Below are 23,298 nucleotides of genomic sequence, written 5' to 3'. Positions count from 1 at the left end.
GCACAATCCAGCTTCTCATTTTGCTATTATGTAACCTGCTGTTAGCACTGACGGCAGATATTGTGAATAGCATTTGTGTGCAAAAGCATGCTGATTATCTCTTAATTACAGTATTAGATTAAAACAACAAAACAAAGCTATTTAAACCTCAGAAACCTCACAGCATGTGCATGCAAACCATACATTAAAACATGTATTGCATTCAGTCCTCCACAAGACTGATTAAAAGCTGTGCCTGGCACAAATATAACCATCAACAATTTCATATTGCACTACAGAACTTATAAAGAGATGTCATTTAATTTTCATGAACGAAAACAATGCTGTGATTAGCAATTCCACAGCTTTGTATGTGTGTGTCAATCAAAGACAGCACTACTATTTAAGAGTTTTATATAGTGAATACAACCTGACAAAAATATGGCTGACTAAAATCGGAAGAGCTCTTTAAAACATCTGTAAAGTTTGACTCAAGCTTCTCACAATTACACTATGACTAAATCTGAAAGCTTGACAGTCTTGAGAACAAGGAAATGGTTCAAAGAACAAATATAACCAGAATTTGACTAGAACAACCAATAAAACAATTGGAAAATAGATTTACTACCTTTCATCTCTAGAAGCCAAAGGTCCAAACTCTTTCTGAGATTGAAAAGAGGCATACTCAAGAGAAGAGAAAGAACTAGTAATCTTTTGGAGTGGCTTGATTTGTAATGCCATTATTCATTATATAATATAAAAGTAATTATGTATTTGTAAAATGACACTGGGAGTGGACACACATTTCAAATTCAGGTTTGTTGTCCCATCCCATATTGGCCATGGCAACCAGAGCTTCCGCCAAACTTGGCATTACTCACCACAGACAAACACACTAAACTATATTAAAAACTACATAAAATCACAACAAGGTTATGAAACCTCTCTGAGAGAATTTCCAACGCCCATGTTGCCCTTACCTTCAATGGCAATGACGTGCTCTCGGATCTGATTCTGCAGCAGTGGATCCTCCACCCGCTCCAGCAGTTCGTAGATTGAGTAGATGTTCGGATGGACGGACTCGAACCTCTGAATCTCAGCTCTGATCGCGGCGGAGTTCGCCAGATGTTGCTGATAATTCATGTTTGCAATATGATCTCCAACGGAACCCGATATGCAATTATCTAAAGCGTGTTTGCAGATGATTTACGGATACTGATATGCTGCAAACACGTAAACACAGGAGGGAGATCAGATGTCCACATGAGGTCTGTGGTCAGCTCCAACGATTTTGTTTAAGACAGAAACTACAAATGTTCCCAAATGTACACTTGGTTTATAGGATGCAATCACAGATGGCAGAAAAACTTGTTCGAACGTTAAGGATTAAGCATTAAATCACTTAATGCGAGACAAACTTAACGTCTAGCACCGGCTTTGATATCAGTGCGTGTGATATTTGAGTATGTGTTTATTAGAACAGAAGTCCAGACGCTGGAGGGAGATCTGCAGCTGTCCGGATCTGAAATCCCAGGATACAGTCATATGCCCCATATCCTCATAAACACAGCATAAAAACACAAAAGCTCCCCCAAATCACCGTGCATCGTCATTACGGACTATAACAGGCAAGAGAAGGCCATCTCAGGTCTACAGTCCGAGGCGAGAAGAGTCCACATGGTCGCCTCCGCCTGTGTGCTTCATACACACTGCCCAGTTTCAGCGGCAAAAGGACTGAGACGTAACGTTAGATAAATAATTCCAATTCAAACTCGGCGAGAAACTACAGTTCGCACAAACGAGCTGGACACGGTATGTCTGCTGTGTTCCAAGCACAGTCAACTCGCTCTCTGCTGTTGTTCACTTCGGCTCATGCTGACATTACAACCGCTGAACTACTTTCTGCGGTCTCGATGCAAAACCACAAAACCATTGATGTACGTCAACCTCAACGTGATTCTATCGCCGGGGAGCTTTTCGGATCTCTCTCTTGTTTTATCCGCAAAGATGGGTGCATTCCCTTTCCTCCCGTACTGAGGTCCGTCCCGTCTGTATCCTCTCAAACATCATTGCGCCTGCTCCTTCCTTTGGACGTTTCCTACTGGAAAAACGTCGGCGCTTAGGAGCCGTCGACCAGGTCGTAGCTGCGCTAGTTCTGCGCAGTCTGTTTGTTATTAAAACGCATACAGGTCGCCACATACTGGATGGGGGCGCTATAGGGAGCAGCACTTATCTTACTTTGAACACATGGTGACTGATTAGTGGGCCTTGTAAAGCATTGGAATGAATTTCTGGTCTCAGGTCTGTGACTCAGGTCTCTCAGATATGACTTAAGAATCTTATCATGGGCGTGATCTAACCTACTTATACAATAAAGATTAAACATATGCAGGTTTTACTGGTGAACTGACAGAGTAAGAAGGATATATATGTGAATATGTGACCCTGGACCACAAACCAGTCATAAGGGTCAGTTTAAAAAAATAGATTCATCTGAATAAATAAGCTGAAAAGCTGACTAGATATGCTTTTCATTGATGTATGATTTTTACAACTATTTAAAAAAAATGAGAAAATCACCTTTAAAATTTGTCCAAATGAAGTTCTTAGCAAAGCATTTTCCAAATCAACAATTAGGTTTTGATATATTTACGGTAGGAAATTTACAAAATTTTTCCATGGGACATGATCTTTACTTAATATCCTAATAATTTTTTGGCATAAAAGAAAAATCAATAATTTTGACCCATTCAATGTATTTTTGGCTATTGCTACAAATATACCTGTGCTACTTAAGACTGGTTTTGTGATCCAAGGTCACATATTTATATAACAGTTGATTTAGTAGTTTATATTAATGACACTAACTATATAATACTATATTCTCCATACTAAATCAATCATTCTGTTTAAATTTTTTGGGCAATTTATTTCATAATAAAACAAAGCAGAATCCTATTTAAAAAGAGATGTATAAGGTAAATTTATTCTATGATTTATATTAATATATACACATTTAATTGGCCATATTTTAATTTAACACATTGAATAATAATCCCATTAATTATAGCAATTATTGAATAAAATAATTATAACAAAAGAGTGCTTTCACTATGCGTCATCAACTGGCCATATTGGCGGCTCTGAACTGAATGTCAATGTCACTGAACTGAATGAAACTCGCACATTTTGCTGATTACTGCTGCTAAAAATTGTCAATAATTGTCATGATTTGGGCTGTAGTAATCGGTCTGACCGTGTAAAACATTTGGAGTACTATAGACTGACAAAAGTTACAACAAATCAAGGAGAAGAGTGCAAAAAAAGTGTTTGTGGTTGGTCAAACTGAACCAGGATTTCCAGGGCAAGAATATTGGCAACATTTGTGTTTGTTCTTATCATTTATGGTCAGGTAGGTGAAATATTAGGCTAATATCTTAATTAATACTGGTTGTATGTATCTTTACCACCTATTAACTTTAGTTTGTCAAAATATTGCACCCCTTCCTGCTTACCCACACAGATTTTCCATAGTTTATACAGCATAAATTAGCAGAGCTACATATTCAATAGTACATTAAACATGCTATCCATGCTGTTGTTTACATTCGAGTATCGCCAATATGGCCGTGTATCCGGGTAACTGACCCAATCGTGATGCAAGTGCAAACCCTCTATAAGTAAAAACGTCCTATTCAGAGCCTTTTGTGTCAATTTGGGTTGGCATCTTACTTCAGGGATCTATTTTTACCCTTTATTATAATATTTTTTACCCCAAAAATCTGAAATATACTGTATATGGTTCACAAATCTATTATTAACAAATAGACACAAAAACCATTGATATTCAGCATAATGCAATATTGTACATTACCGTGACCACAAATTAGATCAATTAACGTCGATACTGTTTTGACTGACTAAAATCTTAAAATGACAAAATTACGAACAGCCAAGCCATTCATTAAATGTGTTGGGCAAAGGTCATCTTGTGGGGGGCATTTATCCCATCTTACCCTAGATTAAAAAAAAAAAAAAAAAGTTTTTTTTTTCATTTTCATAAAATAAATATTTTATCAAAACAAAATGGGATTCTACATTTCTAGAGATTCTATAAAACCTTTAACATGTTCTTGTCATATGTTGAACAAATGCCATCATACTGGATTCACTGAAGAAGAAGAAAGTTGTTCAGTGCCATCTGTATCTAATTCTGATAAAATACACTGTTGCTAGATGTCTTGCACAGCTGAAATCTATTAGTCTCCATCTACTCAATGGCCTCTTCTATCCTGATTCCATCCACCAGCAGGGAATGAACTATTCCGTTTCGTTTCCTTCCACTACTTGTTGCTTTAATGCAGCATTCATGGTTCTCCACTGCAAAGTGTGTCTCGCTTCCATTCTCTGTAAACTCCCCCTGCACAAAAAAAACATAAGCATAGGCCTATAACTAAACAATCAGCAGTCATGGGAATGATGTGATACGAAAAAGTTGGTGTTATGTTTTTTCACACTGGCGACACAACTCCACTATTAGCCAACTTGACTCAGACTTAAATAAACAATAGACCAAAGTGGCTCTTTCATACATCTAAATGCCTGTCTGAACTGCAGTATTAAAAGTACTTACCGTAGTCTCCATTTTCTGTCCATTGCACCACACATCCATAGTGTCTTTCTCTAGTGAAACAGGAAAAAAATAATAGTTTGCTAATAGTTGTGTTAATTATCTTAACTTTCGACATCACAGATTAACTGTCTGTCTGCATGAGAACAGGCCAAATCAAACAAGCACATTTTTCTGTTATTTTAGTAAAGCAATGTGTACTGTGTAATTTAGTCCAGAAGTTTTCACACGTTTTGATTCCTCAGACACCCATATGATGATCCCCTTGAGAGGTCGTCCCTTCCCAAAACATAATGGCAGACATATTTTCATTAAAAAAGTACTTTTACTCATTTTTCTGCTGAATTGAAATCCTCTAAACTAGTCATTCTCTTCTTACAATGTTGTTGGACATACCATTCCTTTTTACATCATAAACCAAGAGGGATGTTTTGACAGTGTCTCTTACCTAGAACTATCCTGTAATCAGCACCATCCAGTTTCAGCACCCATGTTTTGGAAATTTTTGCTCGGTTGTCTAAAAACGTTTGGAGACTTTTTCCGTTGATTTCCAACGTGTACTCATAGGAAAACCCAGTGATCGCCTCAATACTTATGGTTGCTTTTGTATCTGTGCTCCCAACAGAGAATGTTTCTTTGCCCACCAGTTTGAACATCCAATCCCTCCTCAACAGCTCCTTAAAAAAGTAGATAAGACTTATTATAATATAATATAATAAATTATTATAATATAATTCATATTATCTTTTTCATACCTACATAGCATTAGATATTATTTTACATTATAATCTTGATTATAGAGAGTTTGCACATACGTCTCAATTTGGTTACTTACCCAAATGCACGGCCATGTTGGCAATACTCAGATGTAAATGGATAATTTACTAAATACGTTGTTCTGTTAATTTATGCTGTCTAAACCACGGAAAAACATGTGGAAGCTGCTAAATCTTATAGAGAAGGACTTAATAAGCAGAAAAGGGTGCAATATTTTGACAAACTAAAGTTAATAGTTGGTAAAGATATGTACGAGCAGTTTATCTTGTACCACCCAACTTTTGTTCCTCAGACAGTTTTTTGCACTCTTCTCCTTGTTATAAATTTTGCCACTCGTACTCCAAATGTTTTTCCTGGTCTGACTGATTAGTTTAGCCCAAAACATGACAATAATTTACCATTTTCAGCAGCAATAATCAGCAAAATATGCACGTTTTGTTCAATCCAGTGGCATTGTTTATGTTAAAGGTTGTATCAGCGATTTCTAGCCTGAAACATAAAGTGTCAAATTCAGCTGACCTTTCATCACGATCCGCTCGCTGCCTGCCCCATAAATTGTCTGTGAAAAAAACGCGTCTCTCTGGTCAGCCTAGGGTCCGAGATATGCCAAAAAAACAATCGGCACTACCAACCTTTCCACACATAAACAAACAGTGTTCCAACCAATCAGCTTCAGGGGTTTGGTGTTGTGGACTTTCGCTCCGCCTCCCTCACATCCCAGCACCAGTAGGAAAGTCCACAACACCAAACTCCTGACGCTGATTGGTTGGAACACTGTTTGTTTATCTGTGGAAAGGTTGGTAGTGCCGATTGTTTTTTTGGCATATCTGTTTTTTAGGCTGACCAGAGAGACGCGGTTTTTTCACAGACAATTTATGGGGCAGGCAGCGAGCAGATCGTGAAGAAAGGTCAGCTGAAATTGACACTTTATGTTTTAGGCTAGAAATCGCTGATACAACCTTTAAGTGCCTCCAATATGGCCGACTGATGACGCATTGTGAAAACAATCTATAATAACATAAGATATTTTAAGATTAGATACATTAGATACCTTATTCTCTTAATATGAAAATAAGGCAAAACAAAAAGATTACATAAAACTTAAGAAAAAATATAAGATATATACGAAGTAAACACATTCATACACATGATTTAATGATTACATTATATAAGTAAATATAAGATATCTAATCTAAGATAATGATAAATAAAACCAATGTATTTTTATTAAGAAAATACTAACTACGTCTCACCTTCCCATTAATGTAAATGACTCGTTTCCCTGTTGTTGTTCCATGTTCAAACTCAATTCGGTAAGCCCCATCACTTAGAGACACGTCCCACGCTCCCACAATGTCTCCGGACATACTGTTTTTCTGGTCCGTAGTGTGTTAAGATTCACACTACCCAACCGTTCTCTACTATTTTGAATTCTATGTCATGTTTTAGCTTCCACTTGATCATAAAAGCAGTCCTCATCATGCGCAGTTGCTGATTAAATCTCTGTATATTGTTGAGGAGCCTGCCATCCTATGCTCGCTCAGCAACGAGTGCATTAGTGTAAGAGGCTTAACTTATCAAGGCAGCAGAAAGTGTTTGAGGGGGGTTTGAGCGCGAAGACAGATATTTTCACTGCAATTACATTTCGATAGACATTAGGTCTAGGAGTCATAATCAAAAAACTATTTCCAGTTGCTAAAAAGCCTGGATGTTTTTGATCCTCTCTGGTCACTACCAATAGATGGCAGTCTTCTCTCTCTCTCTCTTATTAAATTATTCTCTCTTTTAATATTTTCTATATCTTAAAAGATAGTAAAATACAAATAATAATAATGTTAAAATAAATAAATAACGTATTACGTTAAAACCAGAGGTAGAAGATTACACGCAAAAAAAAACATTACGTGTGGTCAGTAAACGTTGTTATTTAATATTTTAAACTTACATACAAATTCCTTCACAACACTATATAATGCAATGTTTTGCAATATGATGTTATGCAAAGTTTTATACAACATATTAACAAGGCACGCTATTAACATATCAAAGCGAGTGGGCGTGGTCCATTTGGCTGTGAGCCCCGCTTGTTCAGAACTTTCTTCCAGATTTCAGTGCGTGGAGCTCAGAGAGCATCGAGAAGCACTGGAGACGGTCATCGTGAGCTGAGGGTCTTTTCTCAACGTTGTTTAAAGGATACAGCAAACTGACTAAGTGTTGTGGAGTTTTGCCTGTCTTTCCTGGAAAGTACTGGACGTAACTGAATATTATAATGAGGGAATGCAAACGGAATAATGCATTTCCCTCAGGCATTTGACAAACTCATTCGCTTTGGATTATGACATTGTCAAATTTTTCCACGAAGACGAGTTGGAATTACTTTAAGTGGTTTTCTTTATATTTGCTTTACAGTTTTTTTCTCTAAGTATTATTTTGTCTTTATTTAACTATTGGTAGGCTAATATAACACGTTTTAACCGTTTGTCACTGTTGCTAGTTTGTGGCTCGCTGCTGTTGGATCAAATTACGCGAAAACAAAACATTTTCAAACCTACTCTCCCATCCAATGTCATAATTCTAAAGTTTTTTATATTTATGTTAAATTAGCAGTATAATTGCAATGAAAACTCTTCAGGTACATGTCATTTTATTGACTCTGACGTGGATTCATGCATCAGACTTGAAGTCTTCCATGGTCCTGGAATACACAGGAGCAGAAGAAGGAAATGCACAATTACAACCAAACAATTTTGTCAAAAAGTACACAAATGATATACAATCACATAGAAGATCTCCAAGGTTATCCACTTCCAGGAACACGCATATACTCGGGAAGCCTCAGAATGATCAGAACGTGGAGTCGCGACCCCCCGCCAGAAGGGTCCTGAAAGGGCAAAGACCAGTTCCACACAGGAAACCCATTGTGAGTGACATCAGTCCTGCTCAAGAACCTAATTTTCAGTCTTCTCCACTGAGCTCCACTAGCTCCATTAACATCCTGGCTGGTTTTGCAGGTAAAAACCGTGTACTGGTCATTTCGGCTCCGAATGAATCTGATGGCTATTACAGGCTAATGATGAACTTGCTCAAGCCAGATGTATACTGTGAAATGGCAGACAGACACATGCAGCAGATTATAATGTTTCACGAAAAGGGGAAGATGGGAGGCAAGGTGAGACGAGTTAGCAATCAGGGTTCTCTGGTGGAGGAGCCGCTGGATCCAGGCCTGGTGCCAAGATTGATGGGCTTCCTGAAGATGGAGGATGGTAAGTTTGGAATGGTGCTTCTAAGAAAGACCCTTCAAGTAGAGGAAAGATACCCATACCCTGTTCAGCTGGAGGCAATTTATGAAGCCATAGACCAGGCACCTATGCGTAGATTGGAGAAGGCCAGGCAAAAGGGCTTTGTGCAAAAATGCAAGACTGCTGGAGTTGAGGGCCAGGTGGTGCAGTCTGTTGGCTCAAATGCAGTTGGTTTGCAACCGCAAGTGAACATGGCAGAAAATGCAAGGCGACACAGGGTAAAACCAGTCCCTCAGCCCACCCAGATAACTCAGGCACAAATATCAACTACCATCAGTACCACTACAATGACTACAACAACGACTACCTTAAAAACTACAACCACAAAACCTCCAACTACAACTACTATAACAACCACAGCACCAACTACCACCACTTTTCCCTCAACAACAACTACTGTTACCACAAATTTACCCACCACAGTGGCTCAAACAGATCCACACACAACCGTACCTGAACGTGAACGTGTTTACCGGCCCTCACCACAAAACCGTCTGAGGGACACAACTACTCGTCTCTCTGCTACCTCAAACTTCTACAAACAGCATAAAGAAAAATACCTAGACCACACACAAACTGCAATTTCACCAACAACACAAGCATCCACACAAAAGCCCAAAGACAAACTGCCTGTGGTAAAACATGGATGGAGTGAAAAGCTTAGTCAGCGCAACAGAGAACGTGACACACAGAGGCCCACTGCTAATAAACCAGAGACAGAACTTTTGACTGCCCAGAAGGGGAAAACTAAACCTGACAGTGCTGACAGGAGGAAGAAGATGGATAGACCTGAAAAGCCTTTAAAGAAGATACCCGCAGGGAAAAAAGACTCAAAAGTGACTAAGGAGACAAATGTCAGTGTTCAAAACAAAAAAGCACAAAAGCCAGATGTCTTTGAAGAAAGGGCTGTTGTGGATCAGGCAGCGAACCCCAAGAAGTCGTTAGAAGCTTTTTTGAGTTACTTTCAGCGAAGACGACGACTCATAGTACGTATTGTAAGACGTGAAAAAAGTTACATAGAGATATATAGCCAACCTGATCTCATGACAAAAATGTACCTGTGGGAACTTTTTCACAAGGTGCGAAATACGTACCACCATATGTTTCTTAACATATTCGATGTGAAACGTCCACTGAGTGGCGTTAAAAGAGTGTTCATTTTTTAATCCCCGAAACAGATGAACGCACATTTGGTACGTTTTATGTGACGCTGGTTTTACATGTCACCGCAGTTCTTATTTGAAATGTCCATTGAGTGGCGCTATAATTCTAATGCTCCATGGTGTTTTAAAATAACGTAAAATCTTCACTACACCTAAACCTAGTTGATAGTATGAACAAAACTGAATGTGGCGTAAAAACGCAATCACAAGCAAGCTGTTTTAGGTTGTTTTTTAATCTCTCATTTTTCAGCTCCTTCATCATGAGTTATGTTTTTTACAAGATTCATACCCAAGAATTTCACATCCTAGTCTGTGACATTTGAGCTACTGAGTTTGTTACATAAGAAAGTGAAACATTTGGAGCTCATAACTGTGTACGATTACAAATGCTCCCTGTTTTACCACCTCTAGTGTTCATTTCTGTTGGAAACTGCAGTGATATGTACTTATTGGTACGTATTTCGCGTCTTGCGAAAAAGTTCCCATAGGTACATTTTTGACATGAGATCAGGTAGCAACTAGCTCAGGGCTCAACAATAAGGATTGTCCAATGCCCAGTGGATAAATTACACATTATGTTACCAAATTATTTCTAAGACAGTTATTGACATGGAATTCTGTTCATCAACTAATTAAGGCTACGTTTACACTAGTGCGTTTTTGTTTTAAAACGCATAACTTTTGCTATGGTTACACCTGTCATTTACACTACTCTGGCATCTTCAACCCTCAAAAACTGAGACTTTCAAAAATGCTGCAGACCCCATTTTAGTGTGGATGGACCAAAACTGAGATTTTTGAAAATGATCGCATAGCTGCCCACATTCGTATAGGTAGCACTATCGTTAGAAACTTTTTTGAGTTAACTTTCAAAGAAGACAATGACTCATGGTACATATTGTATGACTGAGACATGTAAAAAAAAGTTACATAGAGATATAGCCCACATGCCACATCTCATTACGAAAACGTACCTGTGGGAACTTTCTCGTAAGATGCGAAATATATACTGCCTTGAGCATTTCGTTACATATTCGATGTGAAATGTCCACTGAGTGCCGCTAAAATAGTGTTTGTTTTTTCCCCCGGAACAGATGAACATACATAAGGTGAACATACACTTTATGTGAAGTTGGTTTTGTACGTGTCACCGCAATTCTGACTTAAAATGTCCGTTTAGTGGCGCTATAACTCTTTCACAAGTTTTTCACGAGATTCGTACCCAAGGTTTCCCAAGGTTTTCCGTGCCGGCTGAGCTACCGAGTAAGCTTGTTACATCCGGAAAGAAATGTCCATTTAGTGGCGCTATAACTCTAATGCTCTGTGACTTTTTAAAACAACATACGATCTGCACTAAACCTATGCGATAATATGAACAACCTACAGATAAAATATTTAGTGTAGAATTTTTTGCTAACTTTTGCCTTTTTTATGTTTAGAAAAATTAACATTTGATGGAAAAAAATATTATGTAATGTAATTATGTAAAAATGTATTAATATTTTGTAAAATATATTTAAAAATATTTTTAAATAAACATTAAATAATAAATAGTTAATGAAATTTATACATTTTAATTGACAAATGAAACAATACGTTTATACAATTAAAATTTAATTTATTTATGTATCTGTTGGACAAATCCTACAGATTAGTTCTTTCTTGGCATCAATGCATCTGTAAAGAACCTTGACCATGCATGGAACATTTCAAATGCAGAAAATATTTTTTATAGTCGAAAAAGGTTCTTTATATTTTTAATTTTTTTTTTTTCTTTTAGGTTCTTTGGGGAACCAAAAATGGTTCTTTTATGGCATCACTGCAAAAACACTCCTTTGGAATCCTTATTTTTAAGAGTGTATAGTGCAAAAAGGTTGTTTAGATGATATAAATGTCTTCACACTAAGAGAATGTTTACTTTTAAGAACTTTTCGCTGAAAGGCTCTCTGGGGAACCCAAAATATAAGCACTTATTTAAAACAGTTTGGTCTTATTAATCTCACTGTCTGCAGGTAATTACTGCTCCAGATGAGCAGAATCATATGTACAGCGAACAGAGGGATGAGTACCTGGAACAAGTGTGCGATATGGCACTACGTAAAATTTCTATCATCATCATCTTTGGGCCCCTCACAAACAGTACCATGAAGATTGAACACTACCAGACAGGTCAGTGCTGCTTACCATCTTTGTTTGTAACATGTCCTACCAAAATATCTTTATTCAGATTCAATAGTTCTGTCAAATGATTAATTGCGATTAATCGCATCCAAAATAAAAGTTTTTGTTTACATAATATATGTGTGTGTGTGTGTGTACAGTGTGTATTTATTATGTATCTATAAATACACACACATGTATGCATATATATTTAAGAAAAATATATAAATATTGTTTATATATTAAATATATTTATATATAATATAAATTATATGAATATAAATATATACATGCAAATACATGTAAATATTTTCAATATACAGGTGCTGGTCATATAATTAGAATATCTTCAAAAAGTTGATTTATTTCACTAATTCCATTCAAGAAATGAAACTTGTATAATTTATACATTCATTCCACACAGACTGATATTGTTACGGGTGCGTGCAGGAGTTGACGAGACGGACGACAGGAATTACAAACAACAATATATTTAATATAAATCTTCGACTGGAACAAGGCAGGAACAGGTCAGGAACATCACACACATCTTTTCACACAAAAGGACCGACAAAGAACAGAACTCAAACACATGCTTATAAAGACAGACTAATTACGGGGACACAGGTGATACAGATGACGAGGACTAAACCAAAGCAGACAGATTAACGGGGGAAGACAATGGGAGAAACCAAATACATAACATGACTAATACATAAACTGACAGAAATGTAACATTACGCCCCCCTCCGGAAAGGCGCGTCCTCGCGCCGTAGAAAAAACGAAAAAACGAGAGGGGCGGAAAACCAGGAAAATAGAGTCAATAAGGGAGGGGGCTCCGGCGGAGGACGCAACCCCCGGAGGAGGACCAGAACACAAGTCCAACGGGCAAAAAAGACAGTCCATGGGGGCGACGACGGAGGGAGGAGCCAGGGAAGACACAGGAGGGACCTGAAGCAGGAGAACAGGACCCAGATCGCAGCCAGGATGACGGCCCACGGAGGAGCCGACAGAGGGAGGAGCCATGGTGGAGGACGGACCGCCGACTCCGTGGGGCCGACCGACAGAGGCAGAGCAGCTGGCAGAGGAACCCGAGGCGGAGATGGAGAGCCGAAGATCCAGGGCGATACCGCGGATCCGGAGATCCGCGGCGGAGCCGGAGCGACAGAGGATGGAGGCTGTGCCCGCAGGAAGGAGGAGTCCCAAGGAGCCGGTGGGACGGCGTGACGAGGCGCAGCCGGAGGAGCAGAGTCCTGAGGATCCGATGGGGTGACGACTGACCAGGGCGGAGCCGGAAAGACGATGGAGCCCGGTGGAGCTGGTGGACCGACGGGCGACGGTGGAGAGGAGGGCGCTGAGAGCCGTGGTGGAGCCGCAGGGTCGGAGGACCGAGGTGGAGGTCTGGATTCGGAGGCTGGAGGCGGAGCTGAGGGAACCTCCAGCCTTGCCACCGAAGTGAGCAGGCATCCCTGCGGCGAGCCCACTGCAGAGATGGTGGGCTGAGGGTGAGCAAGGGGACTGACGGCTGACTTGGGGAACTTAGGACGGCTGGGCGGAACCAGCGGGGACTCAGGGCGGCTGGGCGGAACCAGCGGGAACCAGGCAGATTCGGACAGATGAGGGCGGGTGGGAGGGAAGTCAATGCGCGTCAGTGGCTCAGAGAAAAAGTCTATTAGATCCGGCGTGTCAATATCCACAGTCTCAGAAACAAAGTCAATTAAGTCCCCAGAGATATCCAGCTCACCCCCAGCGGAGTTGCAGTGGGCAGGGCTCTCCATTTCCCTCCCTAGCTCCACGTCGCAATCCACCGTCAGAGATGTAGACTCCGACTCACGCACCTGATCAGCCGGAGAGGACTCTGGCTCTGTCGCTCGCGGCTCTAGTCCTGCATCCGCGGTGCGCTCGGGTTCCCACTCTGCGTGTCGGGGTGATGGTTTGCTGCTCTCTGGGTCATGAGTGGGGCTGGTGTCATCCTCCATGGTCAAGGAAGCTCTGCTGGACACCAACACCCACTCGATGTAATCAGCGATGCTCTCTCGAGGACCCTCCCCGGACAGCTGCGCCTTGATGGTGTTGTTAAGTCCATTTCGGTAGAATGTGCACAGGCAGCTGTCCGGGTAGTGCGTGTAAGGCACGAGGTGGACGAAGTCTCTGGTGTGGTCCTCGAGAGAGCGGTTCCCCTGCTCCAGAAGGATGATGAGGACATTGGGATCATCCATAACCAAAAAAACAAAAACACTGAGACAAAAACGGAAAATAAACGCAGGGGAAAAACGCTGTGACTGTTTAGGTCGGTCCTTATGTTACGGGTGCGTGCAGGAGTTGACGAGACGGACGACAGGAATTACAAACAACAATATATTTAATATAAATCTTCGACTGGAACAAGGCAGGAACAGGTCAGGAACATCACACACATCTTTTCACACAAAAGGACCGACAAAGAACAGAACTCAAACACATGCTTATAAAGACAGACTAATTACGGGGACACAGGTGATACAGATGACGAGGACTAAACCAAAGCAGACAGATTAACGGGGGAAGACAATGGGAGAAACCAAATACATAACATGACTAATACATAAACTGACAGAAATGTAACAGATATATTGCAAGTGTTTATTTCTTTTAATTTTGATGATTATAACTGACAACTAATGAAAACCCCAATTCGGTATCTCATAAAATTAGAATATTGTGAAAAGTAGTGTTGTTTTTGGTGGCCGGTTTTAATTTTAGTTTTAGTCTAGTCTTTGTGTGAAGCTGTCATTTTAGTTTTTATTAGTTTTAGTCACATTCGCACTCTTTTTAGTCTAGTCAAGTTTTAGTCAACTAAAAGTCTGAGCATTTTAGTCTTATTTTAGTCAGAATTACCCATGACTATTTTCGTCTAGTTTTAGTCGACAAAAACTGATTACATTTAGTCTAATTTTAGTCAATAAAAATTGTATTTTAGTCTCTTTTTAGTAATGCAATTTTATTTAACCCAGTCAATATAGTATAAGTACCTAGTTGTATAGACGAAACCAAAGTTTTCATTTAGCCAACCCCATTTCAAACAAGGTTATCTTATTATATTATTGTTACCTTATAGGTTCAAGAATACATCCATTCCAGACATGGAAGATGCTCTAATTTGAATTTACAACAAAATCAAATAACACGCAGGTTATAAGTGTCATTCACTTCTTAAGAATAAATCATAATACGAATAAATATGTACATGTGTAATTTTGTGCATGTTCATTTTGTAGTAATCCCCGCTTCACAAGCACTTCTAAATAATAATAATATTAGTCAGCTTAACAATATTCTTAATTTACTGTGATCATCTATGCCAACACGAATCATGCTTATATTTTTATAAGTTCATTTACAGATTAATTCATTTATAAATAAAATATTTATTATAATTTTGTAGCACAAATTGATCTATTTTATGAAACTGTCCAAAAATCGCTTGGGCATCTGGGACGCAAAAGCAACACTTTCTACCTTTGACCACAAGATGTCATTAGTGTACAACGTGTTGAAAAGCTTTGAATAATGAACCTTTTTACGACAGTTGAGGGGAACGCTTCAAAGAAATGTCGTTTCTTCTTTTTCTCCCAAAGACGAGCCCCAGCTGACTGGCCATCGGTCCCTTCCTCTGTCAGACTTCCGCGAGTGGGGCTTGAGAAAGTGACGTCGCCTGCGGTTTAGGCTAGAAGGGATACAGCTCTGGCTACTGGGCATGCGCACATCAATCTAACGTTATGACATTTCGTTTCGTCTCGTTTTCGTCAACAAAAATTAAGAGACATTTTAGCATAGTTTTTATTTTGTAAACCACATTTAGTCTCGTTTTTATTCGTCAACCATACTGCATTATATATTTATTATAGTCATCGTCACATGACCAGCATTTTCGTTTCGTCTCGTCTCGTTTTCGTCACGTGATAAAGGTTCGTTGACGACGATATTTAGTCATAATTTTTTCGTTGACGAAAGCAACACTAGTGAAAAGGTTCAGTATTAAAAACACCTGGTGCCACACTCTAATCAGCTAATTAGCTAGCTAAAAACACCTGCAAAGGCCTTTAAATGGTCTCTCAGTCTAGTTCTGTAGGCTACACAATCATGAGGAAGACTGCTGATTTGACAGTTGTCCAAAAGACGACCATTGACACCTTGCACAAGGAGGGCAAAACACAAAAGGAGGCAAAAGAGGCTGGCTGTTCACAGAGCTCTGTGTCCAAGCACATTAATAGAGAGGCGAAGGGAAGGAAAAGATTTGTTAGAAAAAAAGTGTACAATCAGGGATAACCGCACCCTGGAGAGAATTGTGAAACAAAACCCATTCAAAAATGTGGGGGAGAAGCACAAAGAGTGGACTGCAGCTGGAGTCAGTGCTTCAAGAACCACTACGCATAGAAGTATGCAAGACATGGGTTTCAGCTGTCGCATTCCTTGTGTCAAGCCACTCTGGGCTAAAGACAAAAAGGACTGGACTGCTGCTGAGTGGTCCAAAGTTATGTTCTTGATGAAAGTAAATGTAGCATTTCCTTTGGAAATCAGGGTCCCAGAGTCTGGAGGAAGAGAGAAGAGGCACAGAATCCACGTTGTTTGAGGTCCAGTGTAAAGTTTCCACAGTCAGTGATGGTTTTTGCTGCCATTTCATCTGCTGGTGTTGGTCCACTGTGTTTTCTGAGGTCGAAGGTCAACGCAGCTGTATACCAGGACCTTTTAGAGCACTTCATGCTTCCTGCTGCTGACCAACTTTATGAAGATGCAGATTGCATTTTCCAACAGGACTTGGCACCTGCACACAGTGCCAAAGCTACCAGTACCTGGTTTAAGGACCATGGTATCCCTGTACTTAATTGGCCAGCAAACTCGCCTGGCCTTAACCCCATAGAAAATCTATGGGGTATTGTGAAGAGGAAGATGCGATATGCCAGACCCAACAATGCAGAAGAGCTGAAGGCCACTATCAGAGCAACCTGGGCTCTCATAACACCTGATCAGTGCCACAGACTGATCGACTCCATGCCACGCCGCATTGCTGCAGTAATTCAGGCAAAAGTAGCCCCAACTAAGTATTGAGTGCTGTACATGCTCATACTTTTCATGTTCATACTTTTCAGTTGGCCAAGATTTCTAAAAATCCTTTCTTTGTATTGGTCTTAAGTAATATTCTACTTTTCTGAGATACTGAATTGAGGTTTTCATTGGTTGTCAGTTATAATCATCAAAATTAAAATAAATATTTATATATAAATATATCAGTCTGCGTGAAATGAATGTATACATTATACAAGTTTCACTTGAATGGAATTAGTGAAATAAATCAACTTTTTGAAGATATTCTAATTATATGACCAGCACCTGTATATGCTGTATGTGTGTGTCTTTATCTATACATAATAAATATACACAGCACACACATAAGTAAACAATAACTTTTTTTAATGCGATTAATCGATCGCTTGACAGCACTAATTATTATTATTTAACAGAACAAGATAAGCCCTTGCGGGGCCTGCCGAACAGTGACCTCATAAACCAAGACCTCATCGCAGCATTTCGGAAGCATTTTGGGATGATTCATAATGATTTCAACATGGTTTTGACAGACGTCGACATGAAAGTCAAGGTGTGTGGTAAAAAAACCTAGATCATTTTATCAGCGTATTTGAGATGTAGATGTAATCATTTCTGACCTAATTTTATAACACGAAATTATGCATTTCCTGTTTCCACAGCAACGATTTGAAGTGCCGATTGTCATGAAAGCAGTGTTTGACTACATTGACACATTGTCAACCCGCATTAAAGAGATGGAACAGCAGAGGAAACTTGCAGTTACATGCAAGAAAGAAGATAAATCACGATCACTAGAGGACTTCCTATCTAGGTTTGAAACGACTGTTTTAACTGTATTTAGTGCAAATACACAGTGTGTCAACATAAAGAATATGCTCATCTCAATGCTTTTCCATTACAATGTCCCTTAAGATTCCGTTGGAGGCGGAGACTGTTTGTAATATCCGCCCCTAGTGATGAAGAATGGGCCTATCAGCAACAACTCTACGCCATTAATAGCCAAGCCTGCAATCTGGGTAAGGTCATTTGGGTAAACCTTTGCGACATAATTTAGGAACATCTTCCCCTTCTATGAAATAAACTTGTAAACATGTAGACAATTACTATCTAACTTTTTCTTATTCTTAATAAGATAAGATACAACAATTTGCAATATCAAGCAGCAAAAGGAGCTGTTTTGTACAGCTAAAAAATAGCTGGATGCGGATGAGACAGAGTTATGAGCCAGAACCATAAAATTTACAAATGGCCATGCCCACTCTTACACGAAGAAAAACGTGTAAGACAACCCCAAAACTATGAGACAAAGAGAAATGTTTACCTCAATGGTTAAAATATTGTTCAGACAATATACACTATAAAGCAATTTGCAGGGTTTCTAATTAAAAACATTAAACAGAATTTCCATTAGAAGTTATTTCAGCCAGTGGAATCACACTGGGGTCCTAGACGGTTTGTTCATGACATCAGTGTTCATGTAAAGCCAGCCAATCTTAAAATTTACTAGAGTGAGAAAGTGCAAGAAAGTTGCGACTATATGACACCACACTCAAACTATCAATATTACGACCATTTTGTGAAATATAAACAGACAGCTCTAAGAGCTTTTCTGTATCAACACCACTCCCATTTGTTTATGTAATTTTGGAAAATAGACACTTTTTTGTTCTCTGAAATTCCATGTTAAGCATTTATAAACAAATTTGGAGTCCAGTCCAGTCAACACCCTATGCAAGATGCCGAGCCATTGGTTCATTTTTTATTTACTGCACGAACCAATTGCCATGCAGTTATACTGCGTTATTGAAAAATGCTTCAGTCTTGGAGAAAAAGGAGTTTTTCCCCAAAGTGTCTTAAGCAGATGCAATACTCGTTTCTCAGGGAACCGAGGTTACGTTAGTAACAGAGTATGACAAAAAAGCTCAGATCCAAGTAAGTTAAAATAGCACAGCAGCATCAACAAATGCGTTTTTTTTTTTGTTTTTTTTTCTAATTTTTGCATTTGTTAACACTATCGGTAAGTTTAGGGTTGGGTTTGGTTTGGTGTACTATATAATTTCCAGTACGATAGAGCATTAACCTTTAGCGACACTCCTCGGATATCTAAATTCTGAACAGTTGCATTACATACCTCAAGCAGCGTAACAGAAATGCAGCAATACGTGCCTGTACCTAATGTAATAAAAACCTGCAACGGTCACGTATTGAACGTGTGTTTTAACGCCACTCTCTGGACATTTCACTTTGAAACTGCCGAGTGCAGTGTTGCAGAAATGTATATAGAGGCATGTATTTTTTGAGCCTGGGTTGACTTTATTAGTTTTGTTTTTTTTAAAGAAATTAATACTTTTATTCACCAAGTGTCACGCTTCAGGCAGGAACACAAGAACAACGACATAGTAAAAATAAAGTATTTATGAAAAACCAACGGGAGACAGGTAGACACAGGAACACGGAGTGGTAACATTAAAGACCGACAGAGACTGAGGAGAAACACACACCTTAAATACACAGACTGATTACAAACACAGGTGCAGACCATGAGGGATGAACCAAAATACACAGAGCTGCGGGGGGAATAGATGGGAGAAACCAACATGGAAGTCCGGGGGTGTGACATTACCTCCCCCTCCCGGAAGGCACATCCTCGTGCCGACAGACAGAAAAAAAAAAAAAACAGTACAAAGTCTTAGGAGGGGGCTTTGGTGGAGGACGGACTCCCAGGAGGAGGGCACAAGATGGAGTCCAGGGTGGTGACGAAATAGTCCATGAAGGGAGGAGCCAAGGAGGTGACAGGAGGGGGCTGGAGCAGGAGTAGCCAGGTGGGACCCAGAACTCAGCCATGATGGAATCCCACGGTGGAGCTGATGGAGGGAGGAGCCATGGTGGAGGAAGGGCTGACGACTCCATGGGGCCGACCAACGGAGGCGGAGCAGGTGGTGGGAGAGGCCGAGGCTGAGACGGAAAGCCGATGATCTTGGGCGACACCGCGGATCCGGAGGGCCAAGGCGGAACCCAAGGCTCTGGCGTCCAAGGCGGAGATGGAGATCCGGAGGTCCGCGGCGGAGCCGGAGCGACAGAGGGCCTAGGCTGTGCCCGAGGGAGGGAGGAGGTCCACAGAGCCAGTGGGATGGAGCGACGAGGCACAGCCGGAGGAGTAGAGTCCAGAGGCGAAAGTGGGGCGATGACTGACCAGGGCGGAGCCGGAGGGACGATGAAGCCCGGTGGAGCTGGTGGACCGACGGGCGACGGTGGAGACGAGGGAGTAGAGAGCCGGGGTGGAGCCGCAGGGTTCTCCTGGGAACGGGTGGAAAACGAGGGTTTTTTTCTCGCCAGTGTCCACTCCACAAACGCGGCGAAGTCCGCTCGAGGGCCGTCCTCGGACGACGACGCTCTGCGTGATGCGTTGAGACTTGCGTCATAGAACTCACAGAGCGCGTCGTCCGGATAGCTGGTGGTCTGAGCTACGAGTTGAAACATTAACGTGTATCCCTAGAGCGGTAATTCCCCTTGCTTCAGCCGTAGCAGGATGAACTCTGGACGTAGAAAGGAATCCATGGGGAAACACAACGGAAACAAAAAGGTCTGGAAAAAACGAACGGGAAACAAAACATAGGTGAACACGCAAAACAACTGTATCGGTTGGTCTCTCTGTCACGCTTCAGGCAGGAACACACGAACAACGACGTAGTAAAAATAAAGTATTTAATAAATCCAACGGGAGACAGGTAGACACAGGAACACGGAGTGGTAACATTAAAGATCGACAGAGAATGAGGAGAAACACACACGTTAAATACACAGACTGATTACAAACACAGGTGCAGACAATGAGGGATGAACCAAAATACACAGAGCTGCGGGGGGAATAGATGGGAGAAACCAACATGGAAGTCCGGGGGTGTGACACCAAGAATGTATTAAGTTAATAATTAAAAGTTTATTAAAAGTTAATAATAAATAATTTACATTGTTATAAAATATTTATATTTTGAATAAACACTGTACTTTTTAAACTTGTTATTCATGAAAGAATCCTGGGAAAAAAATCACAGGTTCCAAAAAATATTTGGCAGCACAACTGTTGATATTATCCAACATTGATCATTCTAATAATAAATCAGCATATTAGAATGATTTCTGAAGGATCATGTGACACTTAAGACTGGAGTAACAGTTGATAAAAATTCAGCTTTTCATCACAGGAATAAATTCTATTTTAAAGTATGTTAAAATAAAAAACATTATTTTATATTGTAAAAACATTTTGCTATATTACAGTTTTTTCTGTATTTTTAATTAAATAAATGCAGCCTTGATGAGCATAAGAGGCTTCTTTAAAGACTGTTACAAGTCTTACTGACCCCAAACTTTTGAACGGTAGTGTAACTCTGACTGTATTCGTCTGAAAGAAGAAAGTCATATACACCATGGCTTGAGGGTGAATAAATCATGTCATGATTTTCATTTTTGGGTGAGCTATCCCTTTAACAACAACAACTAGTGACCTAGGATTACAAAACTTTTTGCAATACATCTTGGGAATTGGTCAACTCAGATCTTCCTCCAGAGCTTATAGAAATGCACAAATGTTATTAGTCCTTTCTTTTAATTGGAACCAGCTCTCATCTGCACAAGAACCCTCAATCAGAAATGCCTCTGAGGAATGGCACCAATAAAAATAGGATGACGCAGCTCTTTTGTTGGCTATTTTGAAGGTAGGAACATTGTTAAGAATCTTTCTGTGCATTCTTAACACTCCAGGAGGACCTGTGGATGTTTGGGTCCTGCATATAGCGATCCAGCAGAGACCACTTCCTCTCTGGGGCATGACAGCATGATTGATGCCCTCATAAAAGAAGGGCCTGTTTTAGAACAAAAACCAACAACAGTCTTTAATGCAAATCACATGCATGTTTCAGAGAACAAACCTTCACACGAATCCCATGTATAGTATTAGTCAGATGGAAAGGGCTGAGTCGTCTTTGTGTTGTTCTTTCTGTGTAGTCCTTCCGGGCTTTTTTTTTTTTTCACAAATTGTTATAAATTCACAGGGCTGCGTCATATATCGCTATTGAAGCTTGTTGGAAAAACCCTGGATGACATGAGTGGAGTCCTGGAGCTTTATCCCATAAATGGTGAGATTGTTTTTGCATTGAACAAAACTCACTTTTATGGTCCATGCACGTCCTTTATTGCTAAAGCTATGATGTAGTGCTGTTTTATTGTTTAAAAAACTGAGGAAACTGGTTTGCATTGCAGGAAGTGCATCAGTGGACCGTGAGGACCTGTCTGCCTCGCTGGTGCAGGACATTAGGAACTACTTCCAGATCAGCCAAGAGTATTTCTCCATGCTGCTTGTTGGAAAAGATGGCAATGTGAAATCCTGGTATCCCTCCCCTATGTGGTCCATGTCAATCATTTACGAGCTGGTGGACTCCATGCAGCTTCGCAGACAGGAGATGGCCATCCAGCAGTCTCTCGGCATGCGCTGCCCGGATAATGACTACGGTCACCATGATGGTTACCATGAGGGCTATCATCATGGTTACGGTTATTAAGCACAGAGGGGAATGTTTTTGAATCTGTGCATTTCCTACAGGGAAAAGTGTGAATAGTTTTAAATGTCCTTGGTGTTTTTTCTTAGTAAACACAATGAACGCCTCTCGCTTTTACTATTTTGTGGTAGCTGATATTTGGATTAGCTCTTGATATGAAGTAGATGATTTCAAATCTCTGTTAAATGTTTTTGACTTTTCATAACATGAATGTATTTGCATGTGGGTATGTGTTTTTAGCTGTTTATGAATTGACAATAATAACCTTTAAATTCCAATAAAGACAAAGTGATTTGTTTATGTTTCTAATTTTTTCATCAGAGAGAAGCAAAAATGTATGCACATATTTTGTAGATTTTAATGTCCTAAAAATCATTTCATATTCGGGGAACTTGTATGGGCTGTTTTATCAGAATTTTCTTCCATCTGGAATTTCTCTACTGCCCTCTACTGGGCATTTTGGGATCGTGTAAAAGTGTGTCTTTTAAAGTTAGACTATAAACCGTTTTAAAAGTGGATTTAATTATGAATTAGTTGTTAGTATATGTGTGTGCAGTTAAGCAAAACAAAATCCTTTACATTTTAATTAGTACACATCTTACATACACTACCAGTCAAGATTTTTAATGTTTAACAAAGTTTCT

The 23,298-nt window shown here is 39.9% G+C and overlaps 2 protein-coding genes across 2 annotated transcripts; one reads left to right on the top strand and one right to left on the bottom strand.

Moving 5' to 3' along the window:
* Positions 1–2,902: 2,902 nt before the first annotated feature.
* Positions 2,903–6,921, bottom strand: faimb (Fas apoptotic inhibitory molecule b). The gene is made up of 4 exons (XM_073852370.1): positions 6,640–6,921; positions 5,058–5,286; positions 4,613–4,662; positions 2,903–4,399 (listed from the first exon to the last, which is right to left on the bottom strand). The coding sequence occupies exons 1-4, from the start codon at positions 6,751–6,753 to the stop codon at positions 4,250–4,252; spliced, it is 543 nt and encodes a 180-aa protein (XP_073708471.1). The 5' UTR covers positions 6,754–6,921; the 3' UTR covers positions 2,903–4,249.
* Positions 6,922–7,538: 617 nt separating this feature from the next.
* On the top strand, positions 7,539–22,952 carry ccdc80l1 (coiled-coil domain containing 80 like 1). The gene is made up of 7 exons (XM_073852224.1): positions 7,539–9,671; positions 11,861–12,017; positions 17,510–17,646; positions 17,756–17,907; positions 18,009–18,112; positions 22,151–22,234; positions 22,359–22,952. Exons 1-7 carry the CDS (start codon positions 8,004–8,006, stop codon positions 22,655–22,657), a joined length of 2,601 nt encoding a protein of 866 aa, XP_073708325.1. The 5' UTR covers positions 7,539–8,003; the 3' UTR covers positions 22,658–22,952.
* The last annotated feature ends 346 nt before the right edge of the window (positions 22,953–23,298 follow it).

Source organism: Garra rufa, chromosome 12, assembly GCF_049309525.1.
Source record: "Garra rufa chromosome 12, GarRuf1.0, whole genome shotgun sequence".
NCBI classification, from domain to species: Eukaryota; Metazoa; Chordata; class Actinopteri; order Cypriniformes; family Cyprinidae; genus Garra; species Garra rufa.
Note: the sequence above shows the minus strand (reverse complement) of the source record. Positions and strands in the feature narration are given on the sequence as shown.

Coding starts and splice junctions, on each gene's coding strand:
- faimb (XM_073852370.1), bottom strand. CDS start 6,753: ATGTCCGGAGACATTGTGGGAGCGTGGGACGTGTCTCTAAGTGATGGG. Junction 4,663..5,057: donor TGATTACAGGATAGTTCTAG/GTAAGAGACACT, acceptor CTGTTTCACTAG/AGAAAGACACTATGGATGTG. Junction 4,400..4,612: donor GACAGAAAATGGAGACTACG/GTAAGTACTTTT, acceptor TTTTTTGTGCAG/GGGGAGTTTACAGAGAATGG.
- ccdc80l1 (XM_073852224.1), top strand. CDS start 8,004: ATGAAAACTCTTCAGGTACATGTCATTTTATTGACTCTGACGTGGATT. Junction 17,908..18,008: donor CTAGAGGACTTCCTATCTAG/GTTTGAAACGAC, acceptor ATGTCCCTTAAG/ATTCCGTTGGAGGCGGAGAC. Junction 22,235..22,358: donor GGAGCTTTATCCCATAAATG/GTGAGATTGTTT, acceptor TTTGCATTGCAG/GAAGTGCATCAGTGGACCGT.